This window comes from Stigmatopora nigra, chromosome 18 (genome assembly GCF_051989575.1).
Source record: "Stigmatopora nigra isolate UIUO_SnigA chromosome 18, RoL_Snig_1.1, whole genome shotgun sequence".
Classification (NCBI taxonomy): Eukaryota; Metazoa; Chordata; class Actinopteri; order Syngnathiformes; family Syngnathidae; genus Stigmatopora; species Stigmatopora nigra.
In genome coordinates this window covers 4,003,151-4,029,329 of record NC_135525.1, presented here as the reverse complement: position 1 = coordinate 4,029,329, position 26,179 = coordinate 4,003,151, and the positions used below count along the sequence as shown (strand labels likewise).

At 38.4% G+C, this 26,179-nt stretch overlaps 4 protein-coding genes across 4 annotated transcripts in view; 2 read left to right on the top strand and 2 right to left on the bottom strand.

The window, feature by feature from the left end:
• Positions 1 to 133: 133 nt before the first annotated feature.
• On the bottom strand, positions 134 to 1,742 carry LOC144211639 (DELTA-sagatoxin-Srs1a-like). Its single transcript, XM_077739034.1, has 3 exons — positions 1,587 to 1,742; positions 737 to 859; positions 134 to 603 (listed from the first exon to the last, which is right to left on the bottom strand). Exons 2-3 carry the CDS (start codon positions 835 to 837, stop codon positions 177 to 179), a joined length of 528 nt encoding a protein of 175 aa, XP_077595160.1. The 5' UTR covers positions 838 to 859; positions 1,587 to 1,742; the 3' UTR covers positions 134 to 176.
• A 1,436-nt stretch (positions 1,743 to 3,178) lies between these two features.
• Positions 3,179 to 5,229, bottom strand: LOC144211690 (DELTA-actitoxin-Aeq1b-like). The gene is made up of 3 exons (XM_077739106.1): positions 5,163 to 5,229; positions 4,137 to 4,259; positions 3,179 to 3,648 (listed from the first exon to the last, which is right to left on the bottom strand). The coding sequence occupies exons 2-3, from the start codon at positions 4,235 to 4,237 to the stop codon at positions 3,222 to 3,224; spliced, it is 528 nt and encodes a 175-aa protein (XP_077595232.1). The 5' UTR covers positions 4,238 to 4,259; positions 5,163 to 5,229; the 3' UTR covers positions 3,179 to 3,221.
• A 619-nt stretch (positions 5,230 to 5,848) lies between these two features.
• On the top strand, positions 5,849 to 21,080 carry ccdc57 (coiled-coil domain containing 57). Its single transcript, XM_077739052.1, has 20 exons — positions 5,849 to 5,916; positions 6,742 to 6,903; positions 7,976 to 8,098; positions 8,393 to 8,536; positions 8,915 to 9,023; positions 10,027 to 10,128; positions 10,224 to 10,381; positions 10,968 to 11,042; positions 12,508 to 12,708; positions 13,333 to 13,491; positions 14,416 to 14,578; positions 15,230 to 15,322; positions 16,231 to 16,492; positions 16,820 to 17,002; positions 17,430 to 17,521; positions 17,599 to 17,821; positions 17,989 to 18,089; positions 18,541 to 18,675; positions 19,932 to 20,082; positions 20,645 to 21,080. The coding sequence occupies exons 2-20, from the start codon at positions 6,749 to 6,751 to the stop codon at positions 20,851 to 20,853; spliced, it is 2,838 nt and encodes a 945-aa protein (XP_077595178.1). The 5' UTR covers positions 5,849 to 5,916; positions 6,742 to 6,748; the 3' UTR covers positions 20,854 to 21,080.
• Positions 21,081 to 21,489: 409 nt separating this feature from the next.
• fasn (fatty acid synthase) overlaps positions 21,490 to 26,179 on the top strand; it is a 28,245-nt gene continuing 23,555 nt past the window's right edge. The window contains exons 1-3 of the mRNA XM_077738513.1: positions 21,490 to 21,529; positions 21,887 to 21,999; positions 22,075 to 22,190. The gene's annotated coding sequence lies outside the window, so the exon portion shown is untranslated. The remainder of the gene's footprint in view (positions 21,530 to 21,886; positions 22,000 to 22,074; positions 22,191 to 26,179) is intronic.

Below are 26,179 nucleotides of genomic sequence, written 5' to 3'. Positions count from 1 at the left end.
TGTCTCTAATCTCAAGATAAATATTTGCCCTAAATTTTACTCTTATCTCAAATTGATCGTATGTCGGGGCACTCGTATGTCGCGGTACTACTAAACTTGAGCATGTAGGGGAAAAAATGGACAAAAATCAAGATCAATGTTGTTGTTTTTATTGGGGTTGTGTGAAAATGTATCCATCAAGGGTGGAAGTGCTTATCCCACAGCTCCACTTTCATTATGGCTTTACCCATGGGCGACATGGTGACCTTGACGTCCATCTTGCCACTCTCGTAGGTCAGGCCGCAGCCGCTGGCCTCTTGGCGAGCGAAGCCCTTCAGCTCCTTGCACTCGTACATCTCCTTGTAGAGTTTCTCGTCGGTTTCACGCGCCAAGGGGAAGATGCCCACCGCCACCCAGTTTTTATAGAAGGTGTAATCGTAGGGCACGGAGAACATGATGGCCAGTTTAGCGGGAGCCCCGCTTCGCTCGTGGATGTCGTAGGTCATCACACCCACCACGCCCGACGCGGCCGCGTCGGTCTTGGTGAAGTTGCACACTTCCGTGCGCATAGGCCGAATGGTGGGCTGCGGTGGGCTGTGACAGTCGCCTTTGTCCAAGAAGACCCTGGAAGAAGGCAGAAAAAAAGACCCTTTTATTAACTGCTCTTTCAGTTTTGATTGAAATGAGATTTCTGAAACAAAGAGCACAGAAGTGACTAATGGACTACCAAAATATGAATAAAATGTGCATGTGTTACTTGGGGTGCTTGAGCATGAAGCCACTGGTCAGGTTAGTAATCTCGATGGTAACATTCCTGCGGCTCTTCTGTTTCGCTGCCAAAGCCTCTGCGGTCTCCATGGATGCAAGATAGCGGTGACCTCTAAAAAAGAACCGTAAAAATGACCACCTGATGAACAATAAGAACATATTGCCTATGTGAACTCACGATGATGACTGTTAACTCGCTGTGGATAAGGAGGGGTTAATCAAATAATTGGACATTTTGTTTTATCAATGAAATAGTAACTTCATTCTCAAAAGTTGATTTGATTTTTTTTAAACTATTCTGGGTGGCCCAGTGGGGCGAGTGGTTAGCGCTTTGGCCTCACAGATGGAGACCTGGGTTCAAATCCAGGTCAGTCCACCTGTATGGTGTTTGCATGTTCTCCCTGGGCTTGCGTGGGTTTTCTCTTGGTACTCAAGTTTCCCCCCACATACCAAAAACATGCATGGTAGGCTGATTGGCTACTCTAATTTGTCCTTAGGTATGAGTGTGAGCGTGAATGGTTGTTTGTCTCGTGCCCTGCGATTGGCTGGCCACCAATTCAGGGTGTCCCCCACCTCAGCTGGGAAAGGCTCCAGCACCCCCCGCGACCCTAGTGAGGATAAAGCGGCTCAGAAAATGAAATGAGGGATGAGAAAGAATATTAAACAGGGTAAAAAGACGTGACATTAAATTGCATTTTGTCTTTTTCAATATATATTAATATATTAATAATGATATTAATTAATAATGTTAAAGATTGTTTTTTCCATTTTGCATTTGATGAATATACTGATGTTAAAGAGGTCATTTGAAAGGGATGGACCAGATTAAAGTCCCTTACCTTGATTGACAAAGGCACTTGCTCGATGGATCGGTGTAGAATTGACGTCGAAATGTGGACGCTGCTTTCCCCCTGTATCCTGCGCCGCCCTTTTTTGGGTGCGGTCATTACAGAAGTTGCCCCACAACTGCCAAGCAGGTTTTTTCTTTTTGTGCGTCGCACCTCGGCAACCGTTTTTGACATCCAGCAACCGGATTGCCGACATTCCCATAACACCTCACCCCCTTTGGAAATGAGAAAATTTTCAAATGTCATGTTTTGGTGCATTCAAATTCATTAATAACTATTTTCAGGGGTGGTCCTCAACTAATTTTGTACCCTAGGCAGACAACCCTTAACAATCAACACACATACACCCCAATATTATGTTACCCATATTATTTATGTTTATCAAATCTATGCTTAAATATAGGTAGATATTCTTTCATTTATTATAGATTTAGAAAAAAAACTAATTTTGACCCAATTGAACCACAAAGATAGAATAGAATAAATTCAGTCATTCATTTTCCATACCGCTTTTCCTCACAAGGTTCGTGGGGGTGCTGGAGCCTATCCCAGCCAACTATGGCCAGTAGGCATGGAACCCCTGAATTGGTGGCCAGCCAATCACAGGGCACAAATGTTCAACCATTTTATGGATTGATTTTGTTGTCTTTTTTTTCCTCCATGTGACCTGTTGCTTTTTCCTGGGTTTTCTATCCTGGTTGTTTTAGCGACGCTTCACAATCAGTGAAACTTAACACTAACATGTTTAGCATTTTTTTCTGGAACATTTTAATGGATTGCGGTGGCCCAGTGGAGCGAGTATTTGGTTTGACAGGCTCACAGTGCTGGGGTCCTGGGTTCAAATCCTGGGTGCTCCACCTGTGTGGAGTTGGTATGTTCAACCTGGGTCTGCGTGGATTTCCTATGGGTACTCTGGTTTACTTCCACATTCCAAAAACATGCATGGTAGGCTTAAATAGGGATAACCCTACTTCACTTTTTTGTTTTGTTTATGGTGGCCATGTCTGGGTTACGTGAACTGCGATAATCGAGGGATTACTGTACCTATTATGCTATTCCCAATATTAATAGTTGCCATAGTTCAAGAATAGATGTCTCATATGCAATGTGCCAGAGGGGAATAGTCACACTTCCAAACTTCAACCCATACAAAAAGAAAATCTTTGCCAAACAAAAAAAAATGTCACAGAGTGGTTATAATTATTTTTCTTTAAAAACCAGCAGAAACAGACGCAGAAATTGTGTAAGATGAAGAAAGCGGTCCCAAATCAACATGAAATGTCCTGACATTGCCGACAGCAGTGTTTCAGAACCTTTTTTGAGCCAAACATTTTGCATTGAAAAAATCTCAAGACATGCTACCAGCGGAAAATCTTCTCATTTAAAACTATGTCGCCTATATTAACATTATAAAGTTGCTCTCATCAAAGTTTTATTTACAGTAATTACATTTCTCGTATGTCATGATAAATATTTGCCCTGAATTTTACTCTTATCTGAAATTGATCATGAATCGGGGTACTCGTATGTCAAAGTACTACTGTACTTGAGCATGCAGAGAAAAAAATGGACAAATGGCAAAGTCATTGTTGTTGTTTTTATTGGGGTTTTGTGAAAATTGATCTGTCAAGGGTCGAAGTCCTTATCCCAAAGCTCCACTTTCATAATGGCTTTACCCATGGGCGACATGGTAACCATGACGTCCATCTTGTCACTCTCATAGGTTAGGCCGCAACCGTTGCCCTCTTGGCGAGCGAAGCCCTTCAGCTCCCAATAGGCGTACATCTCCTTGTAGAGCCTCCTGTTAGTTTCCCTCGCCACAGGGAAGATGCCCACCGCCACCCAGTTTTTAAACAAGCCGTAGTCGTAGGGCACGGAGAACATAATGGCCAGCTTGGTGGCCGCCGCACCACGCTCGTAGATGTCGTAGGTCAACACACCCACTACGCCCATCACTGTTGCGTAGCTCCTGGAGAAGTTGCACACTTCCGTGCGCTTGGACCGAATGGTGGGCTGCGGCGGGGTGTGGCAGTAGCCGCTTCTCAAGAACACCCTTGAAGAAGGCAAAAAAAAGACCCTTTTAAAAACTGCTCTTTCAGTTTTTATTTAGTATTCATTTTTTCATATTTTTTGATTGTGACTAGGGTTAGGGTTGTTGTTAGACTAGCGCTCCCGCCATTCATCGATGACCAGAATGAATCCAAAACGATTAGAGAACTATGGTCTCCAACTTGTAGTCCGGGGACCAATTGAGGCCGGCCAGACAATGTTTTGCGGCCCCCCAAGTCTAGCAATCACATGGCTCATACATGTTTTGTGGCCTGTACGTATTTTGTAAAATATAAATTAGTTCATCTTCTGTACGGCATATGCAGACAGAGGGTGCTGGAGCCTATATGGCAGCAAAACACATGCTCCAGCACCCCTCGAGATCCTAATGAGGATTAAGCAGGTCAGAAAATGAAATGAGATTTCTAAACCAGAGAATTCAGAAGTGTCTAATGGACTACCAAAATTAGGAATAAAGTATGCATGTGTTACTTGGGGTGCTTGAGCATGCACCCACTGGTCAGGTTGGTAATCTCAATGGTAACGTTCCTGTAGCTGTCCCACTCCGCCGCCAAAGCCTCTGCGTTCTCCATAGATGCAAGATAAGGGTGACCTCTAAAAAAGACCAGCAAAAATTAACTCCATTGACAGCAGCAGATGTCCGATCTGATTGGACGGGGAGGAGCAGGCAACTATCATGTGTTCAAGTCCCTCCCTTCCCAAACTTCAGATGCTGTGAATGGCAGCTAAGGAGTTAATTATTGAATTACTAGGGAAAAAAGATGTTTACAACATTTTAATAGTCACACATTTTAAATTGAATATCAAATAGATGAACAATAACAAAATATTGTCTATTAAATGTGAACTCATGGTGATGGACGTCGACTCTCTGTGAACTGGGAGGGGCTAATCATATATAATTGGATGAAATTTATCAATGAAATAGTAAATACATTCTCAAATGGTTATTTTAATTTTTTAGACTCTTTAAAAAATACAAAGGGCGGCCCAGTGCAGTGAGTGGTTTGTGCTTTGGCCTCACGGTGGGATACCTGGGTTCAAATCCAGGTCAGTCCACCTGTGTGGTGTTTGCATGTTCTCTCTGGGCCTGTGTGGGTTTTCTCTTGGTACTCCGGTTTCCCCCCCCCACATAGCAAAAACATGCATGGTAGGCTGTTTGGACACTCTCAATTGCCCTTAGGTATGAGTGTGAGCATGAATGGTTGTTTGTCTCCTCGTGCCCTGCGATTGGCTGGCAACCAATTCAGGGTGTCCCCCGCCTCAGCTGGGATACGCTCCAGAACCCCCGCGACCTTAGTGAGGATAAAGCGGTTCAGAAAATGAGATGAGATTTCAGAAAGAATATTAAACAGGGAAAAAGACGTGGCATTAAAGTACATTTTCTCTTTTTCATGATATATTAATAATAATATTATTTAATAATGTTTAAGATTTTTTTGAAATTAGCATTTGACGATTATAATGAGGTTAAAGAGGTCATTTAAAATCCCTTACCTTGATTGACCAAGGCACTTGCTCGATGATTTTGGTGTAGTATTGGCATCGAAATGGCACCTTTTCACCTGCCTCCTACTTTTTTTGGGTGTGGTTATGACATAAATCGCCCCATGACAGCCAGGCAGTTGTTGTTTTTTTTCGTGTGGCGCACCTCGGCGACTGTTTTTTGACATCCAGCAACCGGATCGCCGACATTCCCGCAATACCTCGGCCCTGTGGCAGAAAGAAAATGTTCAAAAGTCAGGTTTTGGTTCTGTCAAATTCATTGATAACAATTTTTAGCAGTGGCCTTGGCCCTAATTTTGTAACCTAAGCAGACAACCCAAAATAATCAATGCACACACCCCCAATATTACATTACTCATATTATTTATGTTTGTCATATCTACGCTTAAATATAGGTAGGTATCCTTTCATTTAGTATATATATATATATATATATATATATATATATATATATATATATATATATATATATATATATATATATATATATATATATATATATATATATATATATATATATATATATATATATATATATATATATATATATATATATATATATATATATATATATATATATATATATATATAAATATATATATAATTATATATATAAATGTGTTTTACTGAATTATTGCAGGGTTTCTGATCTAGGAACCATTTATCCCAGTTTTTGTGTAGAGGGGAAAGATACGTACCGTTGCCATTGGCAACCAAACGACAACCAGTTTGAGCCAACACTGCGGTAAGTTAGCAGTAATTTCCAATCAAAATGTTTTTATTTTGTACATTTCTGTCTGTTCTGGATTGAGAACATTTTAAAATAAGATCAACTGTGGCAGCTACTTACGTTCTTTATTTACGATCTTTCAGAACTTTAAAAAAAACACAACATGATAAAGAATTGCCTGAAATCAAAATGTTTTAATGCGTACAATACTTGTATCAAACATCGTGTTTTTGAAGTGCATTTATTCCATTCAAGTATTGATTTTTTGGCTGCCATCGGCGGTGCTGGCCAATCATTTTATTTATTGAAATGATTTTAATGTAGTATATATTAATTCAATTGCAGTGAATGAGTTAATAGCTCTGGGGGCCCAGTGCTTAAGTGGTTAGTTCGTTGACCTCGTAGTGTGAGTCCTGGGTTCAAATCCAGGTCAGTCCACCTGTCTGGAGTTTGCATGTTCTCCTCGGGCGCGTGTGGGTTTTCTCATGGTTTCCTCCCACATTCAAAAGACACGCAAGGTAGGCTGATTTGACACTCTAAATTGCCCTTGGGTATGAGTGTGTGCGTGAATGGTTGTTTGACTCCTCGTGCCCTGCGATTGGCTGGCCACCAATTCAGGGTGTCCCCCGCATATTAAATTGTATTTGCTCTGTTCAATCTGCACTCCTTTTAATTGTAAAATAAGACCATAAAAGCTTTATGTAGATTTGACTGCCATGAACGCTCATTTCATTTTGCTCAACTAAGCTAGGAAATATTTTTATTACTTCTACACGCCTTCATTCATTTTTTTATATAAAATTTACAAGCACATCATGACGTACTTGGTGTGCTTTCAAGTTTCAGAATGCAGACAGCTGGGGACACCCCTGACAGTGTATTCGGAGATTTGGAGGTCTTATTGGCTAATAAAGAAAGGGAGTGGAAGGAGATTTATGCAAGAAGGATTAATCTGTTGGAGGATTCTCTTAGAAACGCCCAAGATGAGTGTTCAAGCCTCAGGTATGAACATATCAAATACGGTTGATTGAAAATGAAATTACAGCCATGTCGGTTGTTTGTTTTGCTCAACGTACTGAGATAGCATTCCTTAAAAGAAATTATTGTTGAGCATTTAAGCACTTTAAATTTCCACTGTTGTAAATTTTTTACACACAAATTAAATTATTGAATCTTGTCAAATAGGTTTAAAATCAATTATCTAGACTCCTTAACGATGTAAATTGTGAGATAAAAATAATTTTGTTACGGTCTACTTCTGCATAGTTGAAACTGATGACACAATTAAAGGCAATGATTCCAGCAGAGGGCATATGACTCAATGGAAAACAGTAGTTGCGACTTATTAACTTGATCGTTCAACGTTCATTCATTTCCTGTGCCACTTAGTTACACAAGGGTCTCAGGTGGTGCTCTTTGAGCTGACAGTGGGACTTTGAAACACATATACCGTATTTTCACGACTATAAGGCACACTTAAAAGTCTTAAATTTTCTCCAAAATAGACAGTGGAAAAAACAGAAAACCAAAAACGAAAAACCACCACTGTCGGATATTAAAAAAAACACAAACGCCTGAACTGAAACAATACTGTTAAATATGCAGATGCAAACTTAGTTTACAAAATCTTCCATCATATAGCTCCTCCCCCACTGCAAGATTTTATACAAAAAAATCCAAAACATCAACAATGGCTGGCTCTAGAGGTGACTGTGTAGTGAATGCTTCATACCTGGAAGTCAATAGCAAATACCGTATTTTCACGACTATAAGGCGCACTTAAAAGTCTTACATTTTCTCCAAAATAAACAGTGCGCCTTATAATACAGTGCGCCTTATAATACAATGCGCCTTATAATACAGTGCGCCTTATAATACGGTGCGCCTTATATCTCAGTGCGCCTTATATCTCAGTGCGCCTTATAATACAGTGCGCCTTATACATGGAAAAATGTCATTCATTGATGATGCGCCTTATAGTCGTGAAAATACGGTATTCACATATGTGTATATACACGTATATGTCGATGAACTATATCCTTATCCATTGTCTGTTGACACTCTGTTTCTTGAGACTACAATACCAGAATCTTAAAGAAGACTTCCAGTATAATCTGACTATCTTGGATGAAAAAGAGAAAGAGTTGCACAAATATGATATCGTCACATCCAGGGCCGTGAATGCAGAGCACAGCAGGTAAGACAAATTTGCAAATATTTCGGTCTACATTTATCTCAGCTACATTTTGCACAGCATTCCTTTCCCAAGATCAGAAAAGTAATAAACTGTTAAACCTGTACTAGGAATGATCTGTGTTTCATATTACTAAGGGGCATTACACTAAGAACATTAAAAATTGCAACGACATTACCTTCTTTTTATGTAGTTAGTAATTTATTAAGATTGAATTGAACCTTATACAAATGTTGGCCTGATCTTCGCTTTACATTATAATGCCATATGTACCAATATGTATTTCTTAATTTGCAGGCAGGAGGAATTGAACCAGCTACGTGTGCAGGTGACCATGCTGGAAGAGAAGCAAACCAAAGATGCTGAAGCACGGGAAGAGGAGCTGCACATTGCCCAGAACAAAGTTACTCAACAAAGGCTGCAGCTGGATGAGCTCAGACGGTGAGTTTAGAGGAGAAAATCATTTAACCCACTCAGGGTCAATTGCCACTATCACCACAGTGGACATTTATTCAAAAGTTATAATTAGTTTAACTCATTTATTGCCAGCCCAGTTCACAATGTATTGCTAGTTAAAGACGGACATTAAAAATTTGATAGGAGTCCAACCATTTCCATTAATGGCTGACAAATATAAAATATGATTTGATTTCATTCCTGGTGGTTACCAATCGTTTAGTGTCCTTGGAAAAGGATATCGTTGCCATCTTCTGAAATGTTTACTTCTTCCTTCTTTTACTGTAATCACCATTAAATGATTCATCAAACCATATGAATCTTAATTCTGCAACTTTTCTCATTTGTGTGGCTGGATGGAAGCTGTATGACTTGCACAATCCAAAAGCACTTGGATGAGCATGAGCAGATGAAATTGGAGTTCCAGCTCAGAGTGCACGAGATGGAAGAAGAGCTCACGAGGCAGAAACAGGTGAAAACATCATTGTTTTTCCATTTACTGTAACTTGTTGGCAACTTTCATATGAATGCTTTTAATGTATTTTGATGTCAACGTCTTTACTGGTGATTATAATGTTAGGCCTTCACTAGCAAAACTCAAATCAACAATCTGACCAACAATGTAGACACAAGTCCCACAGTCACAATGTGCAAATTCAAAATACCAACCTGGCCTTGAATGAAACCATACAAAACTGTGCACTAAACATTTTTTCACATATGTATATTCAATTGAGTGGGTGTGTGTGTGTTACATTGTAATAGGTAAGCATGATCCCAGTATGAGTTGTTATGGGATCTTGTATATTATTTTAGTGTATCAGTAAGGGTTTATAGAGTTATTTTTTATAGAGAATTTTTTTTCACTAAAGGTCTATGGACTTCTTCATCTCATCTCATTTTCCGAACCGCTTTATCCTCATTAGGGTCGCCGGGGGTGCTGGAGACTATTCCAGCTGACTTTGGGCCAGAGGTGGGGAACACCCTGAATTTGCTGCCAGCCAATCGCAGGGCACAAGGAGACAAACAACCATCAACCATCACACCCGTACCAAAGGGCAATTTAGAGTGTCCAATCAGCCTACCATGCATGTCTTTGGAATGTGGGAGGAAACCGGAGTTCCCGGAGAAACCCCACGCAGGCCCGGGTAGAACATGCAAACTCCTCACAGGTGCACCGACCTGGATTCGAACCCAGGTGCCATCTTAATTTTTATTATAATAATTTGAAATCCTGCTCCGTACAAAGAAAAAAGAAGATAAATGGGATGAAAATGAGACTAGAAAGAATAGAAAACAGAGGACAACACTTTTTAACCTAAAAACAGGAAAGCACATGTATCAGTTTCATGTTCATTTTGAAAAGTTATTTTGTTATTGTTTGCCTTTTTGTTCAAAGGTTATTTTAATGTTGCAAAACCTTTCTAAAATCTCAATTAAGTAATTAATTATAGAACTTTCTCCTTGGCAACTAGGAGATGACAGCATCTTGGGAAAAAGACCGGAGGCAACAAGAGCACCAGTTCAATCTAAAACTTGATGACATGCATGCAGTGTTGCTGTCCAATGAGCTCAAGGTCTAGAAAGTATGAAAATGCCTCAGTTAAGAAAGTTACGATCACTCTCGGATGACGTTTGTGTGTATTTGTTCCCTGTTTTTTTTATTTTTCAGATGAAGTATTTGTCTAAGGCATGTGAAGTTCAGACACAAAGTCGAGTGCAAGAAACACAGGCACTTAAAGAATCTGAAGAGTTGTGTAAACAATTACATACCCAATTACAGCATTCAGCTGATTTAAATATTGAAACCACTGCTGCAAAGGATATCAGGTGTGTGGGTACAGGTGCACGGTTAGGTATAATTTTGTGCTATAAAAACACAAATGTCAATCAATCAAAAGACTTTATTGTCATTATACAACAGCTGCGTATAACAAAATTAGTGGTGCTACTCCAATAAGTGCGTGTTTCAATAAAAATATAAATAAGTAATTTAAAAAGTCACATCTGGGGAAAGTTGTGAGTTTTTAAATTTATAAATGGGATTCTAAACTTTTGGGTTTTGGGGAATATACATTTTAAAATTTACAGTAATCCCTCAAATATTGCGGCTTCTACATGGTGGATTTTTTTTTAATTATTTTTTTGTAAGCTTATAAAAATTTGTTTTTTGTTTGTTTTTTTAAATAGAGGGTGACCCTACTTTGTGGTTTTTCATTTATCACGGCCATGTCTGGCCTACATTAACCACGATAATCGGGGGATTACTGTACACACTTTGCATTACGTACAAGTATTCTCCAAGTGTTACCATATTTAACCACAATATTCTGCCCTCACTTTCTCACAATGTAAGATCATGCCTGATATATACATCGAAGGTTTTCACTGTCATGTTTTTTTTTTTTTTTTTTAGGATAAAGGAACTGGAGAGTCAGTTAAAACGGATTGAGAACAAACTGAAGAAGCAGAGAGATGACCATGTTAAGAAGTGAGTCAACCAAACTCAATGATAACCAACAATTAAAAGGCCGTTGTCCTAAAATATTTTTTCCCCCTTCTCATGCAAACATTGTATCATTCAGTGTTGTAGCTTGCGAGTAGATACTATGTAACAATGATAACGTATACACTTTATTAGGCACACATTGCACTCTGGTTGAAATGTCTAACTTTAAGACTCTCATGTACTACTAATAAGGAACTTTAAAAGTAATGTTCAATCATTTGAATAATTTTCTTTGAAAATACAGTGGTGTCTCTACTTACAATTTTTTCCACTGATATGTACATTTTTGATCCAAGGTACAATCATTTGTCTAAGTTACTTCAACATCAAAGTGGTATGGCGTTTATATTTAACAAGGAAACCTTGGAACAAAGGATCACTTTTTGCAGACATCATTTAACCTCTTAAGACCCAGACTTTCATGACATCCATCTCACGTGGTGTCTCCTGAGAGGCCGCTCGCCGCGGCCTGCGAATTCCAACTAATACCACTCAGAGCTGCCAACAAGGACCGTGGCACCCTACGTTTTTCATCCAGCCGGAGACATTTGACTGCCCCCACCTCCGACTACCCCCCGGATGAAATAATCCGCGTTCCAGTGGCAGCTCTAGCGCTATCTGAGGGCAATCCTCAGGCGCTTGTAGTGCAAAACAAACAAACAAACAAACGACATCCATCTTTATTTTCTCTGATATTTAGGCTATTATTGGGACCTGATGAGTGTAAAAACAAAGAATGATCTTTTTACATGATGCATTTTCTGGGAAAAAGTTATCTCCACGTCATAAGTGGATGCCAGGCCCTTGTAGTCCAAAATTTAACATTGTAGTCTTGTGACAACCAAAAATGTGATGCAAGAGAGAGAGATTTGAGTTAGATTGCATGTTCTGAACAGAGGATTTATTTGTTTCCATATTGTGGCGTCACTTTATTTATATTCATTTTCTAAACCTTACCATGCCTAGGAGCAATTTAGCATGTTCAATCATCATATTTTAGCTTTATTTGCATACATACACACATTTGCATGCATATTTCACACAAAATGTGTACTTTTATCATTTTTAAATGTAGTATTAAAGATTATGGAACTAATTATGCTAATTCATGTAAGATGGGGCTTTACTTACAAACACTCCAAGTTACGAAACAAGTTCTGGAAGCAATTAATTTTGTAAGTAGAGGTACCACTGTACAATAAATCTGTTTGAAAATTAGTGCTGTAAACACAACTTTTTTAAAGCCTTATACCATGCATTTTTCTTATTCATTCAACATTTTCAGGGTTGGTAACAGTATTCTTTATTTTCAGCCAATTCATCCATTTATACATTTTTACTTTGGGTGTACAGCTCCTTTAAAAATGTTTGGCCCTAATTGTCACCCCATTTACAGGCTGTTTAAATTTCTATATGTACTAAATAATTGCATATCCTTGCCGTCCAGACAGGAGGAAGGTGCCCAGGCTATGAAAGAGAGGGATAGACAAATCGGGGTTGAATATCAGGTCCTCATAGAGCAGTTAAAAAAAGCAGAAAAGCAAATTGTCAAACTGCAGGCTGACATGAAGATTCAGGCTAACAAAGCCTGGTCGATCCAAAAAGACACAAAGTTGGCCTTGGAACAGAAAAATGACACAATAAAAAGGTAAGACATGGAATGTGAATGATATATGGTGTGTGTATATATACTATATTACCAGTTACTACTACTACTCGACCATGGCCATTATTTTTGCAGTGGTTAGAATGATTCAGAATTGCTCGTTTTTCCACTCGGGCAGCAGTCTGGTTGTCTCCCAACAAATTTATTATTATGGGGAAAGTTAAGACGTACCTTCGCTGGGTTCAGCTGTGAGCAGTAGACGATAGTGCCGGGAGAAGATTCTGCATATTTAACCTCAGTCTCAGTCTGCAGAAGGTTCCCACCTTGTGGAATTCCTGTGTGTGGCTCCAGTTTTTTTTACCTAGGTCTACAATGTCTTCTGTGTCTGTTTTTTTCTGAAATTTGTCCAAATTTCCTGAATACGGGATGAAATTATTTTCTAATCTAATCTAAATCGCTCCAGTTCGTTACACGTTCAAAGACTTTTGCTTTCAATAAAAAATGGTGAGTTCAACATGTACTTGATGATCATTAACTTTACTTATTGATGTTTGAAATGTTTTAAACCTATGGCAACGTAAAGAAATTTTCTGCGCTAGTCCACTATATTTGGAATCAAAACTGCAACGTAAATGCAAAAAATGTATTTTCTCTGTGTTTTTATAGACTTCGTACTGATATGGCTGCAGCCCAGGTTACATTGGAGAAGTACATAAGTCAAGCTTCCCAAGAGATGGTTACCAAGAAATCAGAGCTAATAACTTTACAGAACAGTAATAACAATCTACGTGCGGAGTTGGAGAGAAGCAGGGATGAGATGAGCAGGTAAGAACATTGGCTTACACAAACACACGCATTGCCAACAGATTTATAAGAAAACATGATGTTATTATATAGCAGTACAAAATACCCTGTGTCAATATGGACACACCCACATAATGTTTGTCTATCTATTTAATGCATTCATTAACTATATCGCTTATCCTAACAAAGGTCATAGGGCGTGCTGGAGCCTATCCTAGCTAAATTCGGGCACCAGATGTGAGAGACACTGGTTTGGTGGCTAGCCAATTGTAGGGCACAAGGAGACGGGCGAGCATTCAATTTTGATTTAGAATTAGATGATTTAGAGTTTTCTTGGGATGTGGGAGGAAACTGGACCACCAGCAGAAAACCCATGCAAGCATGGGAAGAACATGCAAACTCTCAAAAGGAAGGTCAGGACCTGGGATCAAATCCTGGATCTTAGAACTGTGAGGGCAACGTGCTAACAACCCACTCCAAGTTTATTTAAATTTGTTGTTTTTGTTATGTTACAAGCTGTCTGTCTCCTCTCTCCCCTCCGCGAAATCTGTCTAATTTTAGAACTATTAAACACATTCTAGTACTATTAAATCACTAGTTATTTGTTACTTCATCCATAGATAGTGAATTAAAACAAATGAAATAGTTTTCCGAATCCAATATCCTGTTTTGGGTGTTTTTTCAGAGGGTTGGAACAAATTAATTTGTTTTTAATTCTATTTAATAGGAAATTTAAGTTCTGAGTAAATCGACATATGAGTTCAGTCCCGGAACGAATTAAGCTCGTATCTCGAGGTACCACTGTAATTACTTTTGATAGATGTGAAACTTAATTCCCAAAAATGTTATGCCACTGTATGTAATCAAGTATAGTATGATATATTATAGTTTTAAACTATGAACTTCGTATTTATAATATTGAGATGACTATTTGTGTGTTGTCAGGTACAGGCAGGATGTGAGTGCTGGTTTGAAGAGAGAGGCAGCCTTAGAACAGGCTCAAATCCAGTTGGAGTTGGAGTGGCAGAAACGCTGTGATGCTGTCAAAGCTAAACATTACCTGGCTAATGAGCAGCTTATACAAGATTTGACCCTAGCCAGAGACCAGGTTAGTCTCACCAATAAATTCCTCTTGAAATATATTCAATCAGAGGCAGCGCCAAGCCTGGTTGAGTGACAATGTCTAGGCCAGGGGTCGGCAACCCAACATGTTGAAAGAGCTGTATTGGACGAAAAGAAAAAGAAAAAGCCTTGGTGTATCAGCCTTATAATGAATGCAACACATGCTGTATGTATCTATAATTAGCTTACTATCAAAATGACTAACTTGGCTACAAATACATCATGAGCATTTATAATTAAATGTTTAATTCCCCTGCAGTGCATTCTGTAGAGAACTGCTATTTAAATTTTATCAAATTTGTAACTATTGTATTTTCAAAATTTAAAGAGTTTATGCCTGTCAGTGTTTATGGTTCATATGTAAACAGATTACAACCGATCTACAAAACTTACACTATTTTGATATTTAACTTTTATCTGAGTTTGTCCACCTCTTTTCATCACTTTATTAAAGCAAAACCTTTGCACTCGGACTTTCTCAATTAAAAAAAAATGCTGTATTGACAGCAATAGAAATGAGACATTAATTTATCAACAGTGCTAACTTCTAACACAGTGAAATGATGCCTGAAGTATGATGCTCTCTTAAGGTCTCGTTAAAACACAGTCAATTGAGTTTATTTGTTTTCTTTATTAGGCAAAGGCTGAGCTTAGTCAGAAAGAAAGAGAGTTGCGTGACTTGACAGTCTCGCTTCCCTCAGTTGAAAATCAGACTGATAAAACAGCACAGGTAAGAAAGCATCAATACGATATTGTATCTGGTAGCCCATTTTCTTATTTCAATGTTCAACTATTTCCTCAGAAACCCCTTTTAGTAGTATACTGACACTATATGCTGCATGGATATCATCTTTTGTTGGCAGCTAATGTCCTTTTGTTCTTGTACAATGAGGTAAAATGGCCTTTCAGCTTGGCATCAAAAAGGAAAACAACACCTTATTGAATAACTCTTAAAGGCAAAGTGTCTGTAATAAAAACCATGACATAATTGTCTAGTCAAAGAATTCCAGATTTTAATGTAATCCATCTGTGGGGAAAAAATGTAAATACATTCATTCATTCATTTTATGAACCACTTAATCCTCATTCCGACTCTAGGGGGTGCTGGAGCCTATCTCAGCTTACACCGGGCCAGATCAATGGCCAGCCGATTGCAGGGTACAAGGAGACAACAAGGACAACCATGAACACTCACACCCATACCTTGGGGCAATTTAGGGTGTCCAATCAGCCTACAATGCATATTTTTCGAATGTGGGAGGAAACCGGAGTACCCGGAAGAAACCCACACAGGCCGGAGAGAACATGCAAACTCCACACTGATGTCCTACCCTGGATATGAATCCAGGACTCCAGAAATGTGGGGCCGACACACTAACCCCCAAAATATTAGATTAGAACAAAATGAGTGACCTTTTGTGCCCTCCCTATGGGCTTTTTAAAAAGCCCCCCAAAGTTGAGTTAACATGATAAATGATACTTTTTACTCTAGCTGAGGTAAAACTGTTGGTTACGTAATTAAATATAGTTTTCATTCAGCCTCTGTGTTTCGGAATGTTATAGTTTTTGTTTTAAACAGTGACTTGCAAAATACCTACCATGTCCATGTATTTTATGAAATACTGTTCATCTCAATAGGATCACACACCAAAACCAGACATGCTGTCATCTGAAGAAATGAGCTCTCTGGTTGAGCAAAACAGCTTTTTAAAAGCTGTGGTTTCCCAGATGAGGAAGGACATGGAAGATCTTGCTCATCTCTTATCACAGCAACAGACCCAGTTTCAAGCTTCTTCTGAGGCAGTTAAAGCTCCAGAAATGCTGGCAACTATCCCCACAACTGAACCTCTTGCAAATCATCCTGATATCACTCCTGAAACCATTCCCGCATATTTATCAGGTCTCTCACTGAACGCAACGGACAATCACAAGAAGTTAGACAGAGCGCAAAAACCAAGATTAGATCAACACTAAATTCAACAATCACATAATTTACTGCAGAAAACAATGATTAAATGAGATGAGATTGGATTAGAACCTTATTTAGAAATTAATTTCACCATGTATTTGGGAAATTTTCCTGTTTGCAGTAGCAATACAGTAGCATGCACAGACACAGAAGACATTGTAGACCTAGGTAAAAAAAAACTGGAGCCACACAGAGAAAGTCCACAAATTGGGGACATTCTGCAGATTGAGACTGATTATTTTTGTTGCTTTGTTTCAGATTACACCGAGGGTCTGAAAAAAGAAATGGTCTTACTGAATGAACGATCCAGACGGATTGAGGAGCAGCTACAAAGTGCTTTAGTACTCTCCAACCAAGTACCAGCTACAGGAACAGCTCAAGCATCCATAGCCCACATTTCTGTAGACAAACCACATCCATGTTTCCACGAATCTAAAAAAGGTAATAATTTGCACTTGACTATTGTTGCAATTTTCCGAACAAAGAGGGTCATGCTTTAATTCCAATGCCTAGAAGGTTGCACAAAATGGAAACCGATGATAATTTTCAAAAAGACACTCCCATTAAATTAAAAACTTGAACCTTCATCTCTATAGCGAGAACAGTTTCAAAGAACTTGTGTAACTTAAACTCAGTGAGATAATTAAGGAAGGACTACATGTGCATTTCCTTTGGGTTTCTACTAGAGATGGGGAGTTATTGTCCTTAACAGTGCTTAAACATTTTTTTCTAGAACTGTTAGATTGATTGAGATGTTAATTAATTTGTTACTTTCTAAACAAGGCATACTCACTCATTTTGTGCACTGATGTATGGTAATACCTATTTCTAACTAATTTGATATTTCTATTATGGTTTTGTTGCTTAGTGTTGTGTACGGAGAAACATGCTGATTCCACATCTTTGGGGGGGCTCCCCACAGGAGGGATGGAGACTTATCCTTCCAACATGAGGTTTCAGGTATGCAGGGTTTAACTATTAATTTAAGTGACTCTAATTGAATTTTACTCTCGTATATTATGATTTTCTCCTCACAGGTCCGAGATGAGAACCCCTATGTGTGGCAGCAGCAGCAACTAAATTCAGCTCTGATGGGTTCTGCATCTAGTAATGTTCAGGGTATTAAAAAGAACATTGTGTGGGCACATTCCAGGCTAAAGCAAGCAGCATTCTATATTGCCCATCTGAGCAGAGAGAAGCAACAGCTCATACAGATTGGCAACTGCCTACGTGCCTCCATCACCAATGCTGGATTAAAGGGTACTGCAACATCCATTTATGTACGCGGATATTATTTTTTTAATTGGTGGTGCCCATAGTTGTTAGCTGGGATTGGTTCCATTATCGCCGCTACTTTTGTGAGGATAAGCGCTTCGCAAGATTAATGAATTAATGTTCAATAATCTTATTGTGTGTGTGCCTTTCAGAAATGACTGAGCAAAACAAAGTTTATCCTAATATGGAGCAAGGACATCAACATGAACGTCTCTCTGCTCTGGAGCAGCTGCAGTACCGATTAACCACCCAGGTGAATTGTCTAATTTTAACATATTACGTAGTAAACTTAGATTTACATGACTTGTTTTGAGGAACTACAACTATGACAATTCCCTTCATTTTGCTTTTAAAAACCTGGTAGCTGCTTTTATATCATTATTTGAGATGAGAGCGATGAAATGAGAGCCCAGTAGAGGGTAGCGAGGTCTCTAAAGTGAGAATCAATGCATCCACAACAATGTTTTCCAAATAAAATAACGGAAAAGGAAATGCATACTTTTGGGGGATTTCGTAACTTGTATCTTTTTCATATCTTCAGTCAATCATTTGCATTTTAAAAAATTCATAACCTGAAAATGTCATACCTAGAGGCATTTGTAAGTAGAGGTATGATTGTAATTAGAAAGGAGTTGATCTACTGGTTGTAGTGTATTTCCACAAATTGTTGGCGACATGATCCCACTCATGTCTGCATGTTTCAGGAGCTTCAGTATGCTGCTAGGCAGAAGGCTTGCACTGTTGCAAAACGTGCCACCTCATCTGAATGCAAAAGGCTTCACCCAAAAGAAAACATCAACCTTTGTTCCAGAATGCATAAAACCACTGATGAGTCTGGGGTAAGAGTGTCATAGATGTCAAATAAAAAGTTTAGATTTCACTGCAGAATTCAGCATAACCACAGTGGTTGCAGATATCACCCAATACAATTTTTATTCTCAATTTTAAATCTATATTCACATGTGAAGCAACTTTGTTAACTAGTCAGGCAATTTTTAGACAGTTTTAGAAGATGTTAAGTTCTTTAGTTTGTTCTTGCTCTTCTTGGGTCTGACACTAAATGTTTTCCGCTGTTATTTCCGGACAGATCAGAATGATCACTTGCTAGTTATATTCTAGTTACATATACACACCGATCCTTGGAACCCTATTCCACATGTTTTGTGTCAGGTCAGAATAAATACATTAACTCATTGCAGAATTATTCTTGCCTGTAGGTGCCCGAGTTAGCCAGTCATGGTCTTTAATTGTGCTTTTCATGTCTCAAAGCAGTGGCGGGCCGTGATTTTCCTACCGACGCCTTCAGCTATGTCTGAATCAATCCAATAGTCAAAAACTATTTGGCTTTAAAACCTTTACTGCAGCTACAGCTGCGACACATAAAAAAAGCATCAATAAGAACCACATACAATTGAAATATTATTTAGGAATACAGCCATATTTTACTCACCAAAAATCCTTTTTTTCTGTACACAAAATCCTTCTAACTTTATTTCCTCCTTTTTTTTCTATCGCCATCGAAGCTAATGCTGAAAGTCGAGCCTGTCCTGTCGTATTTCTGTTTTTATTCGATTTAGTGCTGAAAATGTTCGTTCTCGGTTGTGACAGGCTTGCTTGCTTCGGAGTTGTCCGACCTTTCTTCATGATGTCCACCTTTTTTTCTTGAAAAGTCCATCTTGAAAATGACTTTGACAATAAATTTGCAAACAAATCCTCCTTCAGCCATTGCGGGTTGACAAAACAGCTATTAAATCAACGCAACAATATATTTGCTTGTGCAGCTCGCTCCCGATACAATTTGGTAGCTCTGGCTGGCTAGTCCACTTTATCACTAGCCAATCATAGTTGGTGAAAGTAATGACATATCCCTATTCCTGTGAGAAGGCAATGGTGTGTCACTATGCCTGCGAGAAGGCAATGACGTATCCCTATGCCTGCAAGAAGGCAATGACGTATCCCAATGCCTGCGAGAAGGCATACTCGAAATCTGATTGGTTATCGACGCGTGTTTTATGCAGCAGAGCCTGCAGAACTGATTGTCTCAAGGCAGATTTCTAACCCTGGCAACAAATAATAGGTGCATCCTTTTCTTCAGACCTCTAAAATGTCCGACAAAACTCCAACAAGCAGCCAGCTACAGAATTCGGACCTCAAAACAAATCCCAGCTCAGAAGAGTCATTGCAGTCATTGAAAGGAATTTGGGAAATATTGGACCTCGGATTGAGTTCATCCATTCATTCAGAAGGTAACCTTTTAACAAGAATACAAAAACTTGGTTACATGTCGCACATTTTCTTTTCAACTATAAAGTCCAGTAATCTAAGATAAACCTACAAATTCAGTTTCATACAATACATTATAACAATAATGAACAAACAAAGAATGGATTTTACATAGATACATTAATCAGATTGATGGAAAGATATTACTTTTATCATGTTAGCTATTTAGTGACAGTTTCATTGCAGCAGTTATAGATACAAGGTGACAAGGCAAAATGCTTTCGTCAATCTGTTGACCACAAATTGTAAATTAAGACGAATGTAGATTAAGTAATCTGAGATAGAGATGATAACAGGTGTTTTAAAATGATTAGCAAATCAAAAATCTAAAATAAATTCGAACAATCCTCATCCATTGCTTTACCCTCGGTGCAATGCACTTGCAATAAAGTTGTATGTTACTCTTGTTCTCTAATTCAACCTCGGTATGCCTAAACTATTTCATGCTACTGTCAAATGTTTTACTTAATTATTTCGCCTTTAAATGAGAATGCATAAAACTATACACTTTGTGTTTGTGTTAAGGTGACAGTGACCTTATCAAGAGCAAGGTGACCAAGTCAGGCCCCATTGGAGTGATGGTGAACGGTACCAGCGCTCCCATTCACCATGGTTTCCCGGTTGAGCGCCAGCAGAAGAACCTTTCCAAAATAACATCAAGCCAATCAAAAAGCTGCAAGAGTAGAACCCCAAGCAAAATGAGCAGGATCAGAAACTATAATGACAAAGACTGACACTCAATTACAAGACAATTCTTGATCTTCCACATCAAAATAATCATTGTACAATCAGTAAACTGTTTCTACATTTTAATCCGCTTTCAAGTTTCAGTGTGGATTTTCAAATGTTTATGAAGATTAAAAAAAATCAAATTAAATTATTAATAGCAGAAATAAATCATGGAGCAGTATATATATGTATATGTATTTTTTGTATTACAAATATAGTGCAATAAATAAGCTTATAAGGAGCAAAGCTAATTGGTGTTTTAAATATTCAAGGAAAAGATGGATTTTGAATGGAAAAAGGAATAAACTCCAATTTTTTTTAGATTAGTTTTGGCCATTTTGGATAAAGTTGAATTTAGTCCACCAATGTTCATAATTTACATGTGTATCTGCCATTTCATTGGACCGCAGAATGCTTGTCATTCTTTGCTATCTGATTGGGTCAGTCTGAGAGCCAAACATCATGCGAGGTGTATTTATGAACGAGAGTAACCTCAAGAAATCACCCCAGCCGTTCCAGTACCGTCATCATTAGGCGCCGCCTCCTAATCACGCGATAGCTCTTCCTGTTGATTCTGATTGGATCAAATTCCACACCCACGTAATGTCATTGGATAATATGTGTGTCAAATCAATATGTGTATGTCATTCACGTGCGCCGTCGCAGCCTCAATACTGTCAGGTAATTCACGTTCGATGTCAAATTATACGTAATATTAAAACTTTTTGGCAGCTATCAAACAAGTTATGAAATGCAAACATCTTGATTTTAATGTACGCCAACGCCTGGCGTAATTATAATCCGTATAATGAAACGCATTAGGAAAGAAATACATTTTTAAAAAACACGTGGTTGATTAAAGGAACCAAAGTATCAGATATCAAAGCTATTATGGCGTTTTAAGTGATATTTGTGGGTGGAAAGCACGCGCGGGAGTTCCTGGATGCGAAAAGATGTGTCAATATTGGGTAGAAACAGTGAGATGACTCTGCAAGGTCGGTATGAACTCTACTAACCCTCCCGTTTCTATTTTTTTAGGGGCGTTGAACGAATTACTTGCCGCTGGCTGTTTCCAAGAGCCCGGCCTCTTTTCTCATTGGACTGCTCATCCAGACCAAGCCGTCAGCCCATGTGGCGTGGCGGGGCACAATGTGAGACATTTAAATTCACCAAAGGGGAAAGAGCATCCGTTCTTGACCGTTTTCTGCGTTTCATTTCGTTGCTAGTCGACACAGGACCACCTCCCACCGTGGATCGACTAAGTGGACACATGCCCCTGAAACACATTTAGCATCACAACCAAGCAGTTGTATCGCGTTCCTTTTCGAATCGGACAACACAGGTAAGATAAACGTTTCTTACTAGTGGATTATATCGTTTGAGTGACGTTTGGCAAGATTGCATTTTGAGTGTATCAATTGTTTTTAATTTTTATTTTTAAATATATTTTTATATTTGTGGATTCATTTTCTGAACCGCTTTATGTATCCCTATTAGGGTCGCGGGGGGTGCTGGAGTCTATCCCAGCTGACACCATGAATTGGTGGCTAGCCAATCGCAGAGCAGACGGAGTAAACCAACCGTTCACGCTCACATTCATACCGAGGGGCAATTTAGAGCGTCCAATCAGCCTACCATACATGTCTCTTGAATGTGGGAGGGAACTGGAGTACCCGGAGAAAACCCACGCAGGCCAAGGGAGAAATGCAAACTCCACATAGGTGGACCGACCTGGATTTGAACGCAGCACACAAGATCTGTGGGCCCGATGTGCTAACTACTCATCCACCCTATCATTTTAGACATATTTTAGGTATATATTTTTTCCCAACAATATGAATGATGGTGACAATTCTGAAAAAATGTCATGATGAAGGAACTGCAGTTATGTAGGCATACCGTCAATAGTTAAAATAGTGGGAGAATAAATTGCTGTTTTACTGTGCCTGGAGTTCTGACTACTGGTTGAGGGAACCACATTAAATCCACAGAAGTAACACTAGAGTGAAAGATTTTTCCCAAGCAGGCTAAGGAATTAAGTGTGTGCCAAAAGTAGAAGGGTGGTACTATTGGAAATGAAAAGGGCCCAACTGGCACAATGGACAGCTTGGCTTTTCACAAGACCTCAAAGCCACGAAAACTAATTGGAAGGCATTGTGTTCAAAGACGGTTATGTAAAGGGTATTTTCTCCCAACCACCCAGTGACTTAGCGGATTTATTGTTAGCTACATGCACTTTGAGGATGTCATATGAAATGTTATCAATGGAGTGATCATATTCCATCAAAGATCTTATTGAAATATGTGTGGATACTGAAATAATTAGTCATAATTGACCCACACATAAATTAAACACTGTTATTTAGCTGAAACTCATTGCTTTCAAAGGAAAGCCTGACTGCTTCAGTTCTAGGCTTTATTGTAACTTCAGGTGTCTAAACATTATACATAATCCATTCTATTCTGTCGTACACAGCACCTTGAATTCGGATATGTCATCCTCACTAGGGTGAAGAGAATTACGTATATGACAAGTGAGAACCCGTGCTACTGCATTTGCTTGGTGGACTAACTCCTCAAATATGCTAAATACTTTAGCTTTTATAGGAGACAGCCTAATTCATTATAGCATGACATCTCAAATGTGACTTGGAAAATAGTTCACATTTTGTTTTAAAACGGATGTTATACGACAAGAATTTAGAGCAGTTAAAGAATTTCGAACACGACTAACTTTGGATAACTATAATTATTCAGATGATATTCAGTAATTTAAGTTAAACTATGGTTTTCTCTGAATTCTGGGAACTATTAGCTAATTTTAAATAACTTGGGTGTCTAAGGAACAAAACATTTAAAAAAAAATATTGAATAAACCAAATTATTTGGGAATTGGACCACTTTAAAAAAAACACCTGCCAATAAAATATCCTATTTCAGGTAAGCACTTTAACTGTCTGTTTTGCGATTTATTCTAAAAAACATCTCTTTCAAAATCGGATAGTTGTGAATCATTGATCCCAAGCAACGATTCAAATGAATCTCGTAAAGATTCGATAGATACTTATATTTTGTTAAAAAGTACAATATTTAGAATATTTCGGCAACAAAAACTGTGTATAAGGTAAAAATTTAGTTGTTTTCTTATTGCTTTATGTGAAATGTAACTAATTGCGCTAGATGTTTCTCAAATTTTGTCTGCAATAATGTATGTTGTTTTACGATTCAACACATGAAATTGGTGATTTGTTCAGTAAACAGAAAACCCTTGCGTTAATTTACATAGACTCGACTACATTCCCGGTTTTTGTTAAGATTATTCATTTATTTTCCATGCTACTTATCCACACAAGGATTGCTGGGGTGCTGGAGCCTATCTGTCTGGTTAAAAAAAATGATAATGGTAGAATGAGACAAATACACTGTCTTTGTTACCCCATAGATAAAAGGCGAAAATATTATTGAAAGATTTTATAAAGGTGAAATGTTTTCTTTCTAGCTTTCCCCTCTTCATTTTATATAGTTATTTACAATCAATCACGATTACATGCCTCACACGAGACTTTTGTTCCCTTTTCAAAGTACAGTAATCCCTCAAATATCGTGGTTAATGTAGACTAAACATGGCCGCGATAATTTAAAAATTGCAGTGTCCAGTGCTGAGTCCTTGTGGCAAGCAGAAGACAGGAGTGGCTACCACTTGCGAGTTTCAGCGTAGATTTTCACATTTTTATGAATGTTAAAAAAAGTAATATTTTTTAAAAAGTCATTAATGGCAAAAAAAATCAAAGTGAATTCGCAATAAGTGAAGTCGTGATAATCAAGGCAAGGCTGTACTTTATAGCATTTATGGGATGGAGGAATGATGACAACTGGAATACACACTATTATTTAGCTATATTGTAGCTATCACAGGTTTAGACCAGGCAACATGGAATAGATCACATAACACAACAGACAGTCGAATTGATCAATTTGCCCTCTCAGTCAAGGTGGCGTGTGATCCAGCTCAGTGTAAGGCTATGTCTGGCACTGAAGGTTTCATTTTAATCCCAATGACGGTGCATCCTGAAACCCAAATCCCTTATTGAAAGCTTTGAGAGCAACATTGCCGTCCAAACAGACTCTGGAGCCTTAAGGCTGATTTTTAAACATTCTTCCGAACTGTTAAATTCAATAAATGCTGTTTATTGCGTAGAGAGAACCGAACAAAGTGGCCTACTCTTTGGCTGTTGACACAGAAAGGCTTGGCCCAAAAATGAGGAACAAAGAGCAAGACAGTCTCTCACACACATCATGTTACATCATTGATGTGTACGGTAGTCTACGCTGACTGCATTGTCTGCTGAAATTGCTCGGTCATGCGGGTTCAGTGGGAGCCCCCATTTCCAAACCTGCCAGTCAAAGCCAGTGCGATTATACACATGCTTTGCTACTAAACCCTTGGTTGAATTAATACCGTTTTTTTTTCTTCAATGTGGTAATATTGAAAAAAAATTGCAGCTGAATCAAGATTAAATCAAGGTGCCTTGCTCTTTGTTTACCTTTTTTTTGTTGTTGTTTTAAAATATTGTTTTGGGAGTTTACAAAGGCAACTAATTTGAGGCTGCACTGTCCCGTTCATTGTTAGGGTGAGTAGACTTCTTACATCGTTGTTCTGAGGAACGGTTTTGAATCGCAGACCTTTATCTTGCGAAGTTGACTTCCTTGATGGCTACACATGGCAAATCTTGTTTTTACATGCTAGGTGGGCTTTCCTGAACTAGTGGGAGGAGTACAGTTTCGCATCAATAATACTCCGATGGAATAGAAATGCTGACTGAAATCATATGAGGCTTTGAGTTAGTTATTCATGAATCACTGTTTGACGTATACATTCATTTGGGGTTTCTTTGGTTTTTCTTGACTGTATGCTCTCGCAATGATCAGTAGATAGTGTCATTGTTTATTGTAGTAACATAGAGATAATTCTACAGATGTAGTTCTCTACTTTTCTTTTTAATTATTTATTTATGTTTTTATAAAAGTCTTGGACATTTCAAAGCGAGTTGATTGTAGCAGTCAACCGATAGAAAATGTAGTAGTCTTTTGGGAATGGTTTTCTGTTATTAGATTAGATTAAATCACTTTATTTAGCCCGTATTCGGGAAATGTCACTGTCACAGTAGCAAGAAGATGAGAATACAGACACAGGAACATACATTTTAGACATAAGTTAATTAATAAATGTGTGTTGCTGAAATGTGTGTGTATACGCACATATACATATACATAACTATACATACATACACACACAGATGCACATGTATACATACGGTGGATCTTAACATT

Excerpts from the sequence above, each read along its gene's own strand:
- LOC144211690 (XM_077739106.1), bottom strand. The coding sequence starts at position 4,237 with ATGGAGAACGCAGAGGCTTTGGCGGCGGAGTGGGACAGCTACAGGAAC. Across the intron at positions 3,649-4,136 it reads TGCATGCTCAAGCACCCCAA|GGTGTTCTTGAGAAGCGGCT; the intron begins GTAACACATGCA and ends GCCTTCTTCAAG.
- LOC144211639 (XM_077739034.1), bottom strand. The coding sequence starts at position 837 with ATGGAGACCGCAGAGGCTTTGGCAGCGAAACAGAAGAGCCGCAGGAAT. Across the intron at positions 604-736 it reads TTCATGCTCAAGCACCCCAA|GGTCTTCTTGGACAAAGGCG; the intron begins GTAACACATGCA and ends GCCTTCTTCCAG.
- ccdc57 (XM_077739052.1), top strand. The coding sequence starts at position 6,749 with ATGCAGACAGCTGGGGACACCCCTGACAGTGTATTCGGAGATTTGGAG. Across the intron at positions 6,904-7,975 it reads GATGAGTGTTCAAGCCTCAG|ACTACAATACCAGAATCTTA; the intron begins GTATGAACATAT and ends CTGTTTCTTGAG. Across the intron at positions 11,043-12,507 it reads AGAGATGACCATGTTAAGAA|ACAGGAGGAAGGTGCCCAGG; the intron begins GTGAGTCAACCA and ends CTTGCCGTCCAG.